The 19,208-nt window shown below is 45.1% G+C and overlaps 2 protein-coding genes across 3 annotated transcripts; both read left to right on the top strand.

The window, feature by feature from the left end:
* The first annotated feature begins 5,552 nt into the window (after window positions 1-5,552).
* On the top strand, window positions 5,553-8,154 carry LOC119330601 (SNAP25 homologous protein SNAP33-like). Its single transcript, XM_037603717.1, has 5 exons — window positions 5,553-6,335; window positions 6,706-6,799; window positions 6,952-7,079; window positions 7,199-7,296; window positions 7,660-8,154. The coding sequence occupies exons 1-5, from the start codon at window positions 5,868-5,870 to the stop codon at window positions 7,757-7,759; spliced, it is 888 nt and encodes a 295-aa protein (XP_037459614.1). The 5' UTR covers window positions 5,553-5,867; the 3' UTR covers window positions 7,760-8,154.
* Window positions 8,155-12,507: 4,353 nt separating this feature from the next.
* Window positions 12,508-16,088, top strand: LOC119331306 (syntaxin-43-like). Of its 2 annotated transcripts, none has more exons than XM_037604472.1 (8): window positions 12,508-12,829; window positions 13,480-13,753; window positions 13,858-13,947; window positions 14,046-14,129; window positions 14,630-14,707; window positions 14,807-14,872; window positions 14,962-15,042; window positions 15,580-16,088. In XM_037604472.1, the coding sequence occupies exons 1-8, from the start codon at window positions 12,627-12,629 to the stop codon at window positions 15,685-15,687; spliced, it is 984 nt and encodes a 327-aa protein (XP_037460369.1). In that variant the 5' UTR covers window positions 12,508-12,626; the 3' UTR covers window positions 15,688-16,088. The 2 variants fall into 2 exon arrangements, with proteins under 2 accessions (XP_037460369.1, XP_037460368.1); XM_037604471.1 differs by having other exon boundaries at window positions 12,509-12,829; window positions 13,477-13,753.
* The last annotated feature ends 3,120 nt before the right edge of the window (window positions 16,089-19,208 follow it).

Below are 19,208 nucleotides of genomic sequence, written 5' to 3'. Positions count from 1 at the left end.
GCTCTGGCGTGCACATACGGTGCTTTTCTCGTTTTGATACGGATTAAGTGCTGACTAAGCAAGCCAGCTGGGCGGGGGTCCCGCTGTCAGTGATCAGAGGGCTCGGGCGCGGGCTTGTGGCCGGAGATTTTTCAAAAAAACCTTAGATTTAATATTTTTTTCGCAAATAGGCCCCCGCCTTGGTTGTACAGTGCTGCCCTTTCGTTTTTGCCTATCGATCCCAAATCTTGCATCCAAATCTGTGTACTGAAAGTTCTAAAGAGAATGTATTGGAATTGGTATTAAGAAATGTTGCTTCATATCAAATTCTTATTTAACCAAGTCTTGCAATTGACACTGCTGGTTGTTCTAAAGAGAGTGTGAAGCTGAATGTTTAATTTAATAAATGAAACAACACTCAACATTACATAAGTATACTTGCTAAAAAAGTAAGTGGTACATTTGATCACCGAGATGGACAGGAAACCGACAGTAACATGAACAGGAAGATATGTCAAAACTTAGATAACTGACAAAAATGCGCTAACTGAAGTAAAATCACAAAAACATTCAGTTTAAGAGAAACCATTCATTTCAGAGTCAGCTAAACTTGAAAATCATATAACAGAGTCATAAATGAACTTGACTAAAAGGGAAATATGCATTGTAGCATAACACTAAAGCAGAAGGTAAATTTAGTTCTAACATTTCAGAGAACAAAAGTTCATAAATGAACTTGATTGCATTTCTTCGAGTTCATTGATGAACTAGTCTACTATCCAGCTTGGTCTACAAGGTCCGGAAATCATCATGCCACTCTTCAGTTGGTGCATTTTGTGTCATTGGGACCTCCTCCGCTTGCACATATGATCTGGGTTCATCTGGTGGAAACATGATGTTCCATAGTCCAGCTCCTGGTCCTGTCCTTCCTCCAGTGTGACTTCTCCCAGTCCCACTCCCAGCTCCTCTCCCAGTCCCTCTTCCAGACCCTCTTCCAGTCCCACTCCCAGCTCCTCTCCCAGTCCCTCTCCCAGTGCCTCTTCCAAGTCCTCTCCCAGCTGCACTCCCAGTCCCTCTCCCAGCTCCTCTGCCTACTCCAGTTGCTTTCATTTTCCTCCCTCTTGCATTTTTAGTTTCCTGGTAGCTAGCTTCAGGTACATCTTCAGGTATATCTTCTGTCACTCCTCTTCTTCTAACCCTGCCTGCTGCCATAGCAGTTGTAACCCTTGGAGGGGGTATGTTATCTCTTGCATTTGCAACAAAAGATGATTCTGGAAGAGGTCCATGATCCATAGATGGCACATATGCTTTCCTCTCCTAAGTAGGAACAAAATTTCAGAGATAGTATCACAAGCAGAATTGAAGTTCTGAAGAAAAATATAGTTTTGCATAACAAAGGCCTTACCATTTGCTGCATGAGAAACACCATTGACCCTGGTGTTTGAGTTGGGTCCATGTGTGGGTGCACTGTGTGTGGCATTATGTTCTGAAAAAAGGGAAAGAAATTGTCAACTCTATCTGTCAGTGTGTAAAATTCAGAAAACATTCCAGTAAATTTAATATTTTTTTCATCTTACAGAAATGACAGAAGGATCATCATATTCCTCTTCACCATCATCATCTGCATCAGTACGAACAGGCTGCGGTGCATCTCTGTTGTTCTCCTCCCACTTGTTGTGCCCTTTCTTGTTGTGATTAGCTCTTCCACACACAGAGCAGTGCATGGACACACCATGCTTTGTTAGTTTCTTCCCTCCATCTTTCATGATCTTCTCCTCTGGATCTTTTTTTCTGTTCCTCCTTGGTCTGCCCATCACCTTAGTGTACATCGGTGGATAGACATCAACACCGTTCATCTTACTCCAATGTTCCCTGTCTCTAACTGGCTTTATGTTGTACCCATAAGCTTTCTTGTAAGTTTGTACAGAATAGCACTCGTGCACTAGACTTGCAGGATCTAGTCTCTCCTCTCTAGCACATGCTATTGCATGGTGGCATGGAATTCCTGACAAGTCCCATCTTCCACAGTCGCAAGTTTCCATGTTCAGATCCACTATGTAGGAATGGTTCATTGAGACCACTTTGAAAACCTTTTGACCAGCTCCAAATACCATGCAGTGAGCAGCCCAATCAGTAAATTTGTCTAGTTTTTTCTTAATCTTGGGGCACAGTCTACCACTCCATTTCCTATCCACTGCCACTTCCTTCTGCTTGTTGTATATCCTTGCTGTTATCTTGTTGTTTATGTTCTCCACCATGGATAAAATTGGAATTCCCTTTCTGGCAAAATCCAACTATCAGAAGAACAAACATACCCGTTAGTGCAACAATACAACAAGACAAACTCAAAGAGCCATATTGCAATGTTAAAGTTGAAGCATATTAGTACATAACATGCCTACCTATTAAATACTTCAGACATGTTATTCAGCAGGATGTCACACTTCGGAAAAGGATTAAAAAAGGCTTTAATCCATGACCTTGGAGGCCATTTCTCCACCCATTTATATGCACCCACACTGTCTGCCAGCATCTTATCCATAGCTTTGACATATGTTGGATTGTTTGTTGCTCTTGCAATTGCCCATAGATTGTTCTTCAATTGTTCCCCCTTGTGAAGCTTGTGGAAATTCTGGTACATATGTCTCACACAAAATCTGTGTTCAGCATCTGGCCAAACCTTTGAAACTGCTGCTATGAGACCCTGTAAATCACATAAATAGTGCCCCTCACATAAATATATGGTCTAAACACTTCAGAGTAGGTATAACTATATGAATTAGATGAATGAGCAGAATGTCACATAATCACTCATGATTGTGTATGGAGAGGTGTTAAAAATGTTAAGATCATCTTTCAGACTTGCCAGAAACCACTCCCAGCTGCTAGTAGACTCCACTTCGACAACCCCAAATGCTATGGGGTAGATGCAATCATTAGGGTCAATACCCACTACTGTCAGCAAATTTCCTTTGTACCTGGTCTTAATGTGACATCCATCTATAAAAGTGATGGGCCTACCTCCCAATAGCCAAGCTCTCTTGCATGCATCCAATGACCAATATAGTGTAGAGAAGTGTTCTTTTGTCTGCTTAAGCTTTTCATCAAATATCTCCTTTGTGCATAGATAGAACTTGCTGCCAGGGTTTGTGTTCCTCAACTCCTCTCCATAATCCCACAAGTGATTGTACTGGTCATCATCGTCACCTCTAATCTGCTTCACGGATTCTCTTCTAGCTCTACCCAGTTTGGTCCTACTTGGTATGAGATTGTATTCTTGCTGAACCTTCTCCTCAAACTTTTTCAAAGGCATCTTCTCATTGTCCCTAAACTCATCTCTGAATTTTTTGGTTAAAAATGGAGCAGTTAGACATTTAAGTTTCCATGTCTTAGGGCAAGTGTGCTCATCACAGTACTTCTTTACAATAAAGCTGTCTTTCCTGCTGTCCTTCACTGCTTTCAGATACCATGGGCAACCATCAGTGCATATAACTTCAACTGTCTTTGATGTGTTTCTTGTCTTTTTAATTGAAACTCTGTTACTAATGCTATAAGAAGTTATAGCATGTCTTAGCTCTTGCACACTACCAAACACCATGCCCACCTAAATACAGGAGCATTCAAATCAGTCTCTGGATTGAAACCTTTGAAGTGGTACTTCAACTTTTCCCTCTCTTCTTTGGATAACATGATGTGGGGGTCATCAAGAGCATCTTCTGCTAACTCTGTTTCATAGTCACATGTTGCAACCTTTTCTCTATGATCATCCACTTCTTTGTCAACATGATCTTCAAATAGATCATCATCTCCATCCTCTACATCAAAGTCACTGTCAAAGAATTCCTCATCAGTTTCTGAATCTGAACCAGCTGCTGCATCTTCTTCCTCAAATTCCTCATCAGCACATCCTGAACTTGATCCTTCAGAAAACAATCTCATGGCCCTTGTTTTCCTCCCCATACTTGGCTCGGTGACAACTGTAGGTGAGCTAACATTTTCTTTGCCCTTGTTTTCTTTCCTTGGAGTTATGATCTTTGGCAATTCAGGAACACCTTCACCTAGTACATCATCTCTCAGCAAACTATTCAGTGTCTCTCCATGATCTATGATCAGCAACAAATTCTTGTGTTGTGTCATAGCAGCTACCATTGCAAGGCTGTCAGCATCACATTTCATTTCTTTCATTCCTTCACTAAGTGTCCTTCCAGGCTGGCACCACAACACATCATGCTGATGTCCACTAGCTTTGTCATAACCTAGCTGTTTCAGAAAATCTTCAATCCACAATATAGACCATGTGTCACTATCACAATTGTCAAACCAATCCACTGCATAATCCATGTAGGTACTATTACTGCCAGTTCCACAGAAAAATCCCTTGTGGTGAATCTCAACTGTGAATAGTCCATCAAAATCACCTGCAATGTATGCAGTGCAATAATATTCAGATAACAAGACACATACATATTCAGTGAATAGTGAACCAGCTATTAGAGCTAAAATTCAGTTAAAAACAAACAATGCAAACACATAGTGTTTCAGTCAGCATTACCAAACAATCTAATATAGTCATGTTAAGGCCTAACTTGGCCTACATGTTCACCTATTTTGAAAGACAATAGCTACCAAATTAGTGCACACTGCCTAAAAACAGCAGATAAATACATACAGTCCCAACTTTCAATTAACAGTTGCAATGCAGATCTTCAGTTAAGAAATGTCGAAAAATTCAATAACAACTGTTCACATCTTCAGTTAAAAAAGCAGGGGCCTACTAAACCTGGGCTTAACCCTATCCTACAAACAAATGCGTAGGGGGATTTCAACATCATCTGCAGACTAAATTCCATCCGCAGGCAAAATCATCAAGAAACCATAGATTTTTTGTGGCCGATCGAACTGACAAAAACCCTATGAAAAATAGGGACGACAAGGGATTGTGCAGGGGGAACACAAGGTCTTGCTCACCGTACACAGGAGTTGCCTCGCCGGGAGCGCGGCGACGGGACTCCATCGTTATCGACGCCGCCGATCCACGCCTCCAGATCAACGCCACCTCTGCCTTCAAACGCTTGGGAGGAGAGACATAGGAGGAGAGCTCGAGGCAAGGGAGTCGAAGCGGCAGGGTCTGCGCACTCTTTTCGCGATACGTGAGGTCATATAGGCAAAAACGAAAGGGCAACACTGTACAGCCAAGGCGGGGGCCTATTTGTGAAAAATATATTAAATCTAAGGTTTTTTAAAAAAAAATCTCCGGCCACAAGCCTGCGCCCGAGCCCTCTGGTCACTGACAGCGGGACCCCCAGCTGGCTTGCTTAGTTAGCACTTAATCCGTATCAAAACGAGAAAAGCACCGTATGTGCACGACCAGAGTCAAGTTTTTTCACCACATTGTAGTACGCCACAACTTGTGGCACCAAAGTGACCATCCACGCCAAGTTGTGACACCACCAGTGTAATTACCTCAAAAAAAAACATTGTCACGTCTCCTTCATACCATTGCCATCACCACCCCAGGTCCGCGCTTGACCCAGCCAGCCGTAGCACAACCGCGTGCAAGTTGAGCCGGACGGGGGCAATCGACGACACGACCGGGTCCCCTTCCCCTCCCCTCCCCGCTCCCCGGTCTCGGCCTGCTCCTGCCTGCTTCATGCTACTAGTACTACTCCTGTTTTATAGCCGCCGCTCTCAGTTTGCCTTCTCCTTGCCCAATCCCCAGGCTAGCCTTCCCCGCCATTCCAGCCGGCGCTCGCTCCATCTAATCCACCCAGCTGCGATCCGTTCCTTCCAGCGAGCATTTCTTCTGAATTTTGCTGCCGCCGCACAATTTTACTAGCAGCACACCGGAGATCTCGCCCCGCTGCTCCGCGCCAGGGCCTCCTTCCGCCATGAGCGCCGCCAGGTCGTCCTTCTTCGCCTCCAACAACGCCAAGAAGAAGCCCGCCGCCGCCCGGAACCCCTTCGACTCCGACTCCGACGACGACGGCGGCATGGTCCAGCGGCGGGCCTCCTCCGTCCCGACCCCCGCCGACGAGCGGAACTCCCTCTTCGCCACCGACCCGGCGCCGTCCGGCTTCGCGTCCTCCTCCTCCTCCTCGTCCGCGGCGGCGGCCAGGAGGCGGTACGGGAGCGACTTCCGGGACTCCGGGGGCGTGGAGGCGCAGTCGGTGCAGGAGCTGGAGGGGTACGCGGCCTACAAGGCCGAGGAGACCACGCGCCGGGTCGACGGCTGCCTCCGGGTCGCCGAGGAGATGCGGGACACCGCCTCAAAGACCCTCCTCCAGGTGCACCAGCAGGGCCAGCAGATCCGGCGCACCCACGCCATGGCCCTCGACATCGACCAGGATCTATCCAGGGTAAGGAACAAGAAGAACAGTGAATTCAGGAGGATACTACTTGCTAGTTGTTTTTCCTTGACAAACTTGCCAATTAAGTTAGTTCCTGTTGTTGTTCCTTACTGCTTACTAGTAGCCTAATTTTGTTCTTCTCAACTCAGATCAAATGTTTCAAGCTTTGCTAGTACAGTTTATGGCATGGCTGCAAATATTAGTTCCCCACAAACTCACCCTTAAAAGCCATCATATATTAGGGAAACGTTCAATCTGGAACTATATGCTGAGGAACATCTAGGTTGCGATGTTAAGCCAAATTTACAGTGGCGAATTGCTCCTTGCTTACATGGACAAGTTTGTGACAGTGCCTTTTTGTTCTGCAAACTTTTTCCAGGGGGAAAAGCTACTAGGGGATCTTGGGGGTTTGTTCTCCAAGAAGTGGAAGCCAAAGAAGAATGGAGCGATCAGGGGCCCTATGCTGACCAGAGGTAATTTCCAGTGCAATCTTAAACATTCTTTCAGAAATGTATGTATTCTTAAAGAAACACATGTGTCTGACTGTAATGATAAAATATGGACTGCATATATGATGATATGCTTTCTGTTTTGTAACTCAATGGATGCAACAACATGGATGCAGATGATTCCTTCATACGCAAGGGCAGCCATACGGAGCAGAGGCACAAACTGGGGCTGTCAGATCGTCCGCGTCGATCCAATGCACGCCAATTCCTATCCGAACCCACATCAGAGCTTGAGAAAGTCGAGGTACATAGAATTGCTGTGAATGAATACCTCAAAAATTTCTTCTCAGGATCACATCTGGAAAATACCAGATTTTATTTCGATATTATGTAGTTTCTGATCATGTGGTTTTTTTTCGTCAGGTGGAGAAGGCAAAGCAGGATGATGGCCTATCTGATCTTAGCGACATACTGACCGAGTTGAAAGGAATGGCCATTGACATGGGAACTGAGATTGAGGGGTAAATTCATGTGACACTTCACTCTTAGTTCTTACTTGCTGCTCATAGCCTAATAAACACTTCAACCCAGATTGTTCAACTTACACAGAATACGTGCTGTTAATCACTAATCCATACCACTTTATACTAATATAAATATCCATTGCACATTTCCGTCTGCGGCTGCCCATGGAAATACTGTAGTAGCTCACAAAGTAGCTCCAAAATCCAGAAACGATTTACCATCTGACATTGTTGATATCTGAATATCTGATGGAACATTTCTGTAGTATTATTTTAGCACCGTTGCTTCATTCTTCAAGGTGCAACATTTACAAAGAGGCTGAGTGTGACATGCTCTTCTGTACATTTGGTTGGTTTCAGGCAAACAAAGGATTTGGGTTATGCAGAGAAGGACTTTGACGAACTTAACTACAGGGTCAAGGGGGCAAACACTCGAACCCGTCGTCTGCTTGGGAGATAGACTGAAAGCATATGTTGTTGTCACAGGAGGATTCCTGTGACATTCGTTATCTTCTGCACTTTGCTTCCGTGGGTTGTTAATTCACATCATTTTGTGCATAAGTCTCTGATCAGGATGGCTTGTTGGGGAGGTGACTGGGGAGTTGTATCAGGGTTTATTGTGTATATGCTAGACGGCGGTTCGTTTTCTATGTTGCAGTTGTAGTACAATTTGCTATGGACAGTAGATAAGTCTGTATTTGGTTTTCTTGTTTTGTAATCTCTATGCTACAGGAAAGCACAACAATTTCACATTGGTTTATGGAGTTGCTAATTCTGGGTGGACTCAGAATTTGGTATTAATTAGTTGACCTGCACCCGTTGGATCATGGCTTTGAGATCCGTGTTGTCTTCTTCTGTAATTCTTGTTCACTTATATGGATAGGCTTTTCGGCATGCCGCGGGGAGTTTCATGGCCCAGGGAGGCTGTTTGTGTGTTGGGCTCGTAGCAGTCTATAGTTTACCAGGCTGATTGTTTTTCTATATATGTTCAAACTGCTGGAAACACAAAAACTGGTCTAGAAGACATCAGTTGCACATTTGTTACAGTCAGAGTTGCATATTTTTTTTCGGGGAGAGAGGAGGGTGGGAGGCAATTATTTGCATACATATGAATGGCCACCCGTATGAATTAGAGGTGCTATAAGCGTTCACTTCCATGCTGCATAAGACCAATGGAAGTTTGTTTTTTCTGTGATTTGCTAAGGCCAATGGGAGTATGTTTCATGTATACAAAATTTTGCTGCATATGTGTGTCTGAAATGTTGCGACAATATTGGAAACGTTCTCAATTGAATACAAGAAATGCTACAAGTGAGGATTTTCTGCAGCAACATTCAAATGGCTCAAGGTCGTGCAGCCCTAGCGCTAGCCATAATAATTGCAGAGACTGTAATTTTCTTTGTCTATTTTGTTCCTGCGGTAATGGACTATTTTAGGTACAAAATCAAGCTATAATTACTACCTCCATTCCAAAATATAAAATGTTTTGGTAGGCTAGTTTAGCCTACCAAAACATCTTATATTTTGAAAATGGCGGTAGTAGAAGATAATCGGTGATACACCCCGGCCGATTGGAGGCGCACAACCGAGTTCAAAGGAGAAAGCGACGCATGGTACGACCATGAGCGATCACACCACGTGTTGCCGCCTCCGTGACATCATCCCTGGCATCTTCTGTCCTGTGAAGGCACCTAGGGTCAATTCGCATCGCATGCGTCCCGAGACCCTATTTCCCACCCACTCATAGTATAAAGGAGAGAAAACCCTTTGGCAAGAGGATTCACTCATCCACCAATCCATCCCTTCGCAGTCGTTGTCACCATTCCCATCTACAACAGCAATCGCCATTTCAATAGCCATCTCCACCTCGTAGTCTCCATCTCCATTAGGCATAATACTTCTAATCGAGAACACATCGTAATTAGCAGACATTGTAAGACATATAAGCGTTCATCTTCAAGTATCAATTTCTACAGTGTATCTTGTTTGTGATTCATAGGCAATGTGCATGTAGTCCCCTTGGGTTAAGAGTTGTGGCCTAGCCTCGGAGCCACATGTATGCATGCCAAGTGATTGTTGGTTTACTTTAAAGTTAACATTATTTGATGTGTTATGCAACGGTTTTTGTATCTTGTCTCTACCTCATTCTAAGGCCTCATAGGTGCTTGGGATACCGAAGATCAATCAAGGAGATGTTAAGTGTGGAGAGAAGCAGAAGGCTATGTCGAACGTCGATCACATTAAGATTAGTACGGTAGCTGGAAACTATTCTCTAGGGGTACATATGGTGGTCATCAAACACCAATGTGTTGATGAGGTTAATTCCTTAATAACTGAGGTGACCATGCGAGACTCTAAGGCCTTGGTTGGACAACAGAACCTCGATGCAGTGATAGTCGGTTATGGGGTTATCTGGACGCATCTCTCACATGAAGGAAATATGCCCTAGAGGCAATAATAAAGTTATTATTTATTTCCTTATTTCATGATAAATGTTTATTATTCATGCTAGAATTGTATTAACCGGAAACATAATACATGTGTGAAGACATAGACAAACAGAGTGTCACTAGTATGCCTCTACTTGACTAGCTCGTTAATCAAAGATGGTTGTGTTTCCTAACCATGGACAAAGAGTTGTTATTTGATTAATGGGATCACATCATTAGATGAATGATCTGATTGACATGACCCATTCCATTAGCTTAGCACCCGATCGTTTAGTATGTTGCTATTGCTTTCTTCATGACTTATACATGTTCCTATGACTATGAGATTATGCAACTCCCGTTTGCCGGAGGAACACTTTGTGTGCTACCAAACATCACAAGTAACTGGGTGATTATAAAGGAGCTCTACAGGTGTCTCCAAAGGTACATGTTGGGTTGGCGTATTTCGAGATTAGGATTTATCACTCCGATTGTCGGAGAAGTATCTCTGGGCCCTCTCGGTAATGCACATCACTTAAGCCTTGCAAGCATTGCAACTAATGAGTTAGTTGCGGGATGATGTATTACGGAACGAGTAAAGAGACTTGCCGGTAACGAGATTGAACTAGGTATTGGATACCGACGATCCAATCTCGGGCAAGTAACATACCGATGACAAAGGGAACAACGTATATTGTTATGCGGTCTGACCGATAAAGATCTTCGTAGAATATGTAGGAGCCAATATGGGCATCCAGGTCCCGCTATTGGTTATTGACCGGAGACATGTCTCGGTCATGTCTACATCGTTCTCGAACCCGTAGGGTCCGCACGCTTAAGGTTTCGATGACAGTTATATTATGAGTTTATACGTTTTGATGTACCGAAGGTTGTTCGGAGTCCCGGATGTGATCACGGACATGACGAGGAGTCTCGAAATGGTCGAGACATAAAGATTGATATATTGGACGGCTATATTCGAACACCGGAAGTGTACCGGGTGATTTCGGAGAAAACCGGAAAGCCGGAGGGTTACCGGAACCCCCCCGGGAGAAATAATGGGCCATATGGGCCTTAGTGGAGAGAGAGAGGGGCAGCCAAAGGTGGGCCGCGCGCCTCCTCCCCCCTGGTCCGAATTGGACTAGGAGAGGGGGGGGCGGCGCCCCCCTTTCCCTCTCCATCCCCACTTCTTTCCCCCTCCTAGTAGGAGTCCTACTCTACTCCTACTAGGAGGAGGACTCCTCCTTGGCGCGCCATAGGGGCCGGCCGGCCTCCTCCTCTCTTGAAACTTTATATACGAAGGCAGAGGCACCCCAGAAACACACAAGTTGATCCACGTGATCATATTCTTAGCCGTGTGCGGCGCCCCCTGCCACCATAGTCCTCGATAATATTGTAGCGGTGCTTAGGCGAAGCCCTGCGACAGTAGTACATCAAGATCGTCACCACGCCGTCGTGCTGACGGAACTCTTCCCCGACACTTTGCTGGATCGGAGTCCGGGGATCGTCATCGAGTTGAACGTGTGCTAGAACTCGGAGGTGCCGTAGTTTCGGTGCTTGATCGGTCGGGCCGTGGAGACGTACGACTACATCAACCAAACGCTTCCGTTATCGATCTACAAGGGTACGTAGATCATACTCTCCCCTCTCGTTGCTATGCATCACCATGATCTTGCGTGTGTGTAGGAAAATTTTGAAATTACTACGTTCCCCAACATCACAAACAACACATTGAAATAGATAAGTAACATTGTTTTCCAGTACCATGTTGATTATCTAGATATGTTCCTGAGCATGTGTATACGATTGCAGGTGAAGGGATCAAGAACTTTGTAAAAGGTTTGAAGACCGTCTTCATTATGGAAGATATGTTGCCATCGAGGCTTTGACCTTTGTGGTACCGAGCATGGTGAAATAGGTGGGCATGCATTCCACAAAAAATAAAAAATAGATGGGAATGCTCTAACTGGGCTCTTTGTGAGCGATGATATCGTGACCTTTGTGGTCTGAACCTACATCAATGAGGACTAGGATAGTGCCAACTATCTGAACCTCACTAAAACATCGTCGAGCCCCTATGTTTGCACTTTCTTACTCAACTCTTACATTCATGCAATTTATGCTTTCACAATTGTGCACTTTGTTTTTCTTGCTTGTGCAATTGTTGATAATGACTCAACTAGCTTTAGCCTAACACCCATCAACATAAAATTTGGAGTAGAAATTGTGATATGTCTATTCACCACCACCACCCCTCCAGACCTCGATCCTTACGACATGTAGTAGAAAAGTGATCAACGCACATTCAACCAATGTTAAGAGTTTAATGTAAACTCTAGAAGTTTCTAAAAAATTGTTTATCTTGTCATTCATATATGAATTTTCTAAAAAATAGAGCAGGTGTTGGCCGAAGAGGGACTCTTTGGCTTTTCGGCCAACCTTTTTGACCAACTGTTGGCCGAAAAGTCACTCTTCGGCCAACAGGAGGCCGAAAAGTCCCTTTTCGGCCAACAAGAGGCCGACGGGGTGATACTTTTGATTTTTCTCCATTAGGGTATATAGTTTCCGAATTTGCTATAAAAATGATCATAGTTTAAAAAAAATCCAATTAGTTGCTCTTGTTAATTTCGTCAGGCCGTTTAAAAAAAGACGGGCCGGTCATTTATACGTCGGCCCAACTGAGCGCAAACTCTTTCCTCACACCTTCCCGGCCCGGCCCGGACAGGCCCGGTCAGCAGCAGCAGCTGGCCTCCCCCTCCCCACCTTCCTTGGTGGCGAAGTGTCTCCCAACTCCGCACGGTCGGCTCGCACCAACTGCCCCCCACCCGATCCCTCTCTCTCCCTCCTCCGCGGCGCCTCGCCGTCCGACGAGATCTCGCCCGCCGCTCCCCGCCGGCCATGGCCACGCGGAACCGGACGCCGCTCTTCCGCAAGTACCGCGACGCGCTGCGCCACGTCCGCGCGCCGGCCGGGGCGCCCTCCGCCTCCTCCTCCTCCTCCTCCCCCGGCGGCGGGCCGGCGGTGGTCGAGATGGCCTCGCTGCTCCGCCCCGACCGCAACTACGCGCCCCTCAGCACCGACGACCCCTCCGCCTCCTCCAGGTCATCCGCCCCCTCCCCTCCCCTCCCCCTCGCATCTCGTCTCGTCTGACCTCACCCCCGTAGAGACCAGATCAGCTAGGTAGCGAGCGTAGCTAGGTAGTCACGCCGCGGGGTTGTCAAATTGCACTACGGGCAGCGGGGGATCGCTGGAAATGCTGGATTGCACACCACCAGACTTGTCCATCACCTAGTCTCCTGGCCCATGTTTTACCCTTGTAGTACATTAGCTAGTTATTTCGAACATGTACATCAGCTAATTGACCTGCCCATCAGTTATTCTGATCTAAGCTACCCTTTGTGCGTTAGCTAATTCGAGCAAAGGCGCACGGCCATGTTCACCGGTACTGGGAAATGGCAATTGGTATCTTGATTGGAGCGCTACGGTAGGAAGCTACCTGACACCGACAGCAGGGTCGAATAGCATTGTCTTGAAAAGCTTAAGCTCCTGCTAAGAAAGTCCGGGCGGGATCTTTCGGGCTCATTTTCTTGATCGCTTGAGAGGAGAAGTTGAGATCTACTAGGTTCAATGCTTCCTCGTTCCTTAGTAGCTATGCCGTAGAGCTTGTCATATGAAAAGCACTTTCTTGGACTTCTGACAAATGATCAGATCAACGGTATGGCGCTGACATGCAAATCTTGTTGTGCAGTAGAGGTGCGGCGACGGTTGGGCTGCCACCAGCCTGGGTGGATGTTTCCGAAGAGATATCTGCGAACATGCAGCGGGCAAAGACGAAGATGGCCGAGCTGGCTAAGGCGCACGCCAAGGCCTTGATGCCGTCCTTCGGCGATGGCAGAGATGATCAGCGAGCAATTGAGATTCTCACGCACGAGATAACAGACCTGCTGAAGAGGTCAGAAAAGAAGCTGCAGAAGCTGTCCATGAAAGACTCCTCAGAAGATTCGAATGTCAGAAAGAATGTCCAGGTGATGGCTCGCCCCTGCTGCTTTATGTATTAACAGACACAAGAGCTGTAACTGCTATGAATGTTTGTGCTGATGGACCAAATGCCCTTCACTGTTATCTGCAGCGTTCCCTTGCTACAGACCTGCAAACTCTTTCGATGGAGTTCAGGAAAAAGCAGTCAACTTATTTGAAGCAGCTTCGCCAACAGAAAGAGGTTTGCCACTCTGCCTTAAGATGTTTTCCGAAATTCAGACGCTTGTGCTACTTATCTCACTCTAATAAAGAATCTTGGTTAATTAAATGCGATTTCAGGGGCAAGATGGTGTTGATTTAGAAATGAATATGAATGGGTCTAAGTCGACATTTGAACTTGAAGATGATGAATTTGAGGATGTGGTACGCTTTCTCGTTGTCTTTACTTACCATAGACTCTTTTTCGTGAAGTTGTTTGCATCTGAGCACTGGCAGCTTTATTATAGGCTTATTTATAGGAGTATGTCAGCTGTATGAATTTGACATTGTTTTCTGTGTGCTGCTCACTCGCTCTCTGTTGTGTAACTGTAAGTTTTATTGGAACAAACTCATGGTTTTCACTGGAATGCTTCACTTCAGATCCATAAGTAATAAAGTAAACAGAAAATTGAGAACACAGAAGGCGAAAACAACAACCACACAATTAGTTGCATTGATTTAGGTCATTAGTCATACAGGTTTGAACTTTGGATGTAACGAGTATACTTTATAGAAGAGGCTAATGACCATGGTTTCCCCTAAAATCTTCTGAGTCTATTTACTTAGGGAGTAGCTAAACTGATTATGAGAAGTAGCTGATGAGAAGTCCGGGAAACTCATTAAAATAAGATATCAATGATGTAATTCTTGGATTTTATTTTCAGGGTTTCACTGAGGTTCAGATGTCAAAACTTAAGAAAAGCGAAGCATTCACTAGAGAAAGGGAGAGAGAAATCGAACAGGTGAGTTTTATTTGTTCAGTATGCATATGATTTGTGTAAAGGAAAAATAGGTTACTGATGCCCTGAAATTCACTTCCATTATCTGCTTTTTGTTTGAAGGTTGCCCAATCAGTCAATGAGCTTGCACAGATCATGAAGGATCTTTCAGTTCTTGTGATTGATCAGGTATGAAAATTCTAACTTAATTGGGTCATTGATGGTAAGTTACGTTAACTAGTTCAGACTTCTGACTATTCATTTCTTAATTTGAACAGGGAACAATTGTTGATCGGATAGACTACAATGTACAGAATGTTGCGGCCTCAGTCGAAGAGGGCTATAAACAGTTGCAAAAGGTTTCGTCCTCACCCCCATTTGCCGCTTTGATAATAGTTATTTCGTTTCATTGGGCTGGACAAACCATAATTTTGCCACACTCTGAACAACAATTTTTTATCACTGAGGAGAAGAGGTTAGACCTTTGACCAGTAAATCTAATCAGTCTATAAAAAGGGCTGGTACTTTAGTCATTTTAAAATATATGAAAATTTAGCCACGTGTTTAAAGTTGCATCCCCCAGACCATTAGTATGTAAAGGCATCCAGTAAAAAGTAAAAACAATCAAGTTTTTCGGCCAGAGACTAGATTTAAAAATAATCCCCAAATTTACCTCAAGTACTTGCTTTTACTCTGTGTGTGTGTGTGTGTGCGCGCGCGCGCATTCATATTTAACTGCCAGCCGACATAATTTAAAGAAACCCACATCAGTCCCTGGTGTTTCACCTGCAACACCTTATATTATCAAAGAGCTTCTGCAAAGGAAGAAAAATATGAGCTAGCGTCAGTCCCTGAAGCTGGCAGTCTAATATGTTGGTCTGATCTCTGTTATGCAGGCTGAGAGGACGCAGAAGAAAGGGGGCATGGTGATGTGTGCCACTGTCCTCGTCATTCTTATCTTCATCCTGATAATCCTCCTGGTTTTGAAGAAGATCCTTTTCTGACTTGGCCCTCTCTTTATGGACGCCTTCCAAGTGAACACCATTCACATATACTCTTGTGTGGGTAATGGACTGTGCAGTGCCGTCGTGTTGGAATTCGGATAAGCTGCTGCTCATTTGCACCATATGCAATACGATTTAGCGATCTCAAAAGATGGTTCATCTGCCTGTGTTAATAGTGGCTGGGCCAGTAGCTCCCTCCAGTCTTCCACATTTTTTGCAGCACTGCTGAGTGTAGAGATGTCGTATTCATACGGGTACCATTTTTTTTTTCAAGTGAAGGGTTCTGTTGATACAGTTCACACCCGCCTGCCTGTCGTGGAGCAACCAGGTCTGGTTTTGTATGATCTGTATAAAGTTGTACCATCATCCAGTTATTAGAAATTGAAAAATAGCTTCACTCTCTGTGCTGTCACTATTCTGTCTAGGTATTGAAGCCACATTTCAGTGTACCAGAAAATAGCTCCCATTCCTGTATCAACTTTATTTTTTCCATCTTATTGCTTTCTAAGGTCTTGTCTGTCTAACTGTGTCCCCTTCAATATGGGAAGGGTTGCGAGTCCTCGGCCGATTCTCCTGTAGAGTGGTTCACTGGAAATGCAATGTGGATTTTTCCTTCTTCATTTTCAGGTGTCGGCACGCCGATGCTGTCAGGTCACCACTCAAGCTCCTGTAGAGTGGTTCACTCGAAATGCAATGGGGATTTTCCTTCTTCTTTTTCAGGTGTCGGCACGCCGATGCTGTCAGGTCACCACTCAAGCTCCTGTAGAGTGGTTCACTCGAAATGCAATGGGGATTTTCCTTCTTCTTTTTCAGGTGTCGGCACGCCGATGCTGTCAGGTCACCACTCAAGCTCCTCCGACGATCTCGGCGATTGTCGCCGGGGGTTTGTCTGCCCGGCTTGGGCCGGAGCCGGGAGGTGGGAGCCAAGAAGCCCAAAGCCATGGATGATGGATCTGAGCGGACCACCATTAACTACTCCCCCAGCCCCTTCCATAAATCAGGTTTGCAGGCTTTGGTGTCTTCTTCTTGCCCTCACCTCATTGCTGCCTCGTTTTGACCGGCTGGTCCCAAAACCGCGGCAGCATTTGTACTGCTAGTGGTGATGTAGGGTGTGTATCATATCATATGTGCTGTGCTGTGCCCCCCCACATGTAAAATTCAATCCAGCCTTGTGTGTGTGTGTGTGTCCTTTTGTCCCCATTAATGGCGCTGTGGTCTCCTCAGCTGCTGTTGCAAGCCGGACAGGGGGCCATCAGCTATGTGTGCATGCATGTTTCTCCTGCTAGGCGCCTAGGCTAAATTTTCTTTTCTTTCTCCTGCCTCGCTTGCATGGTGGTACTATGCTGCTGGTAGGGGCATGCCCTACCCCCCCATAGAATGTGATAGGATAGACCAGACCTGGAGGAGGGTGAGCTATGCTTTCTAGTGCTACTATTTTTCCTAAATGGCCCTTTCCTAAACTTAATTGCTTCATTGGCCCCTCCAAGAACCAAGAACTTGCTTCAAAATCTGGCCCCTGATATAGACACCAAACCGTCTGGCGTGTCTAATACACGTGTCGGCGCCAAATCGTCTGGCGTCACCGTGTGCATTAGAAACGCCAAACGTATCGGCGTCTACACGGCGCCAGATTTCGAAATAAGTTTTTGGAGGGACCAGTGAAGCAATTAAGTCTGGGAAAGGGCCATTTAGGAGAAGTAATACCTAGGGTTTGGTTTGCTTCAGCAAGAGTATGCAGGTAGTTGTACCACTCAAGTATTCAAATGTGATAGGTTAGGGTGGTCATGGTAGCCAGCAGTAATAGCAACCGTACAAATGACCCAGAACCTTGAATGCCTCTGCATCTCCTGTCCCTTGCCCTCTCCAGCTCTCATGTTCATCTTTCTCCTCCCCTCCCCAGCCAGCCAGGGGATGGGGTGGATTGGCATAGCACAGCAGCAATTTTTTATGCTTCAAGTCTGCATGAGAGATCTTTGTAGCTGCTCTAGGCCTCTACTAGACCTGCGTGTGTGTGTGTGTGTGTGTGTGTGGTAGTGCCGCAGGCAAGAAGCAAATGCGAAGGCGGGGTACGGGCCAGGTGAGGTCAAAGCGAGGGAGGGGTCTGGGTCTGGGTCTCTTGTGCAGATTGGCCTCTGCTGTACAACTACAAGTATCCCTTCCTGTCTACTAGTACAGTACGTGATACAACAATAATGTTTGGGAGATCCGCAATGCTCAGAGGAAGATCGACTTGTATGTTGGTCGTTTGAATCGCGGCATTTTAAGAAGCTGCCCGGGGATCTCGCTTTTGCTCGTACGATCAGATCCTACGGGATTTGACAAGCTGGGTATTCTCATCTTGTTTGTTTGACCTTCTTTCAAAATCACGCGAATCAGATTATTATTATTATTATTGGCCCTGATGGATGCTTTCAAGGCTGCCTGCGGCTGGATCATATCGTGCTTCGTGGATTCAACAAGTTATGACGATCTAATCATGTTTGTTCTTTGTTCTTAATTAAGTGTGTCTGCTACACAAGCTGAATAGTCTAAGGTGACATGCACATTAGAGAAATAATAGTTTAAGCTGCCAAAATGATGCTTGAAATGGTTCTCAGGAGACCTTGCATATTATATGTTGAACTTCCTGTATGTGATGGTTTTTTTTCATAGTATATTTATTGAATTCATAAAAGTTAAAATCAATCCAAGTAAATCTCAACCGTACTTAGCCACCATTAGTATCCAAATAAAAAGTACTACCTCCGTTCCCAAATATAAGTCTTTCTAGAAATTTCAACAAGTGACTGCATACGGAGCAAAATGAATGAATCTACACTCTAAAATATGTCTACATACTCCCTCCGTCCGGAAATATTTGTCTGAAGAATGGATGTACCTATATGTATTTTAGTTCTAGATACATCGTATTTCCGGACAGAGGGAGTACATCCGTTTGTTGTATTCCATTTGAAATGTCTAAAAAGGCTTATATTTAGGAACGGAGGGAGTAATACGCACGGGACAAATAGGTTGTCTTGCATGTAAAGGATTTCTTTTACACAAAAATGGGACCATGCCGCGTTACACATGTGATAAGTAATCCAAACTATTTTTTTAAAATGTTATTTACCATGGCTCGAGAAGATTTGTGTATGTCCAATGTGACAACCAATCAAGAAAGAGCTTTGCTTTAAGTGACAACGAAACGAACCCTAGCCTTTTCCGTTTAACTGTGCCACGACCGCTCTCTAAAACCACACACTTTAGTATCTCACCATTCATCAGACAGGAGGTTTAGGCATGGTCTGCAAGATCAAAGCTTGCCGTGTTACCTTTTTGACCAGGAGGAGGATACAGTGGATCACATTCTATTGCAATGTGTGCATGCCCGTCAAGTGTGGTTCTTTTGTTTCCATAGAGCGGGGATTGGGCTCAATATCTTGCCGATAGACCATGATCAACTAGAGGCATGGTGGTCCACTTTGCGTAAACAGATTCCGAAGAAGAACCACACGGGTTTCGACTCCATCATGCTAATA

Source organism: Triticum dicoccoides, chromosome 7A (genome assembly GCF_002162155.2).
Source record: "Triticum dicoccoides isolate Atlit2015 ecotype Zavitan chromosome 7A, WEW_v2.0, whole genome shotgun sequence".
NCBI classification, from domain to species: domain Eukaryota; kingdom Viridiplantae; phylum Streptophyta; class Magnoliopsida; order Poales; family Poaceae; genus Triticum; species Triticum dicoccoides.
This window is presented reverse-complemented; position numbering and strand designations above follow the sequence as displayed.

Excerpts from the sequence above, each read along its gene's own strand:
- LOC119330601 (XM_037603717.1), top strand. The coding sequence starts at position 5,868 with ATGAGCGCCGCCAGGTCGTCCTTCTTCGCCTCCAACAACGCCAAGAAG. Across the intron at positions 6,336-6,705 it reads TCGACCAGGATCTATCCAGG|GGGGAAAAGCTACTAGGGGA; the intron begins GTAAGGAACAAG and ends AACTTTTTCCAG. Across the intron at positions 6,800-6,951 it reads GGGCCCTATGCTGACCAGAG|ATGATTCCTTCATACGCAAG; the intron begins GTAATTTCCAGT and ends ACATGGATGCAG.
- LOC119331306 (XM_037604471.1), top strand. The coding sequence starts at position 12,627 with ATGGCCACGCGGAACCGGACGCCGCTCTTCCGCAAGTACCGCGACGCG. Across the intron at positions 14,708-14,806 it reads GGGAGAGAGAAATCGAACAG|GTTGCCCAATCAGTCAATGA; the intron begins GTGAGTTTTATT and ends TTTTGTTTGAAG. Across the intron at positions 14,873-14,961 it reads CAGTTCTTGTGATTGATCAG|GGAACAATTGTTGATCGGAT; the intron begins GTATGAAAATTC and ends TAATTTGAACAG.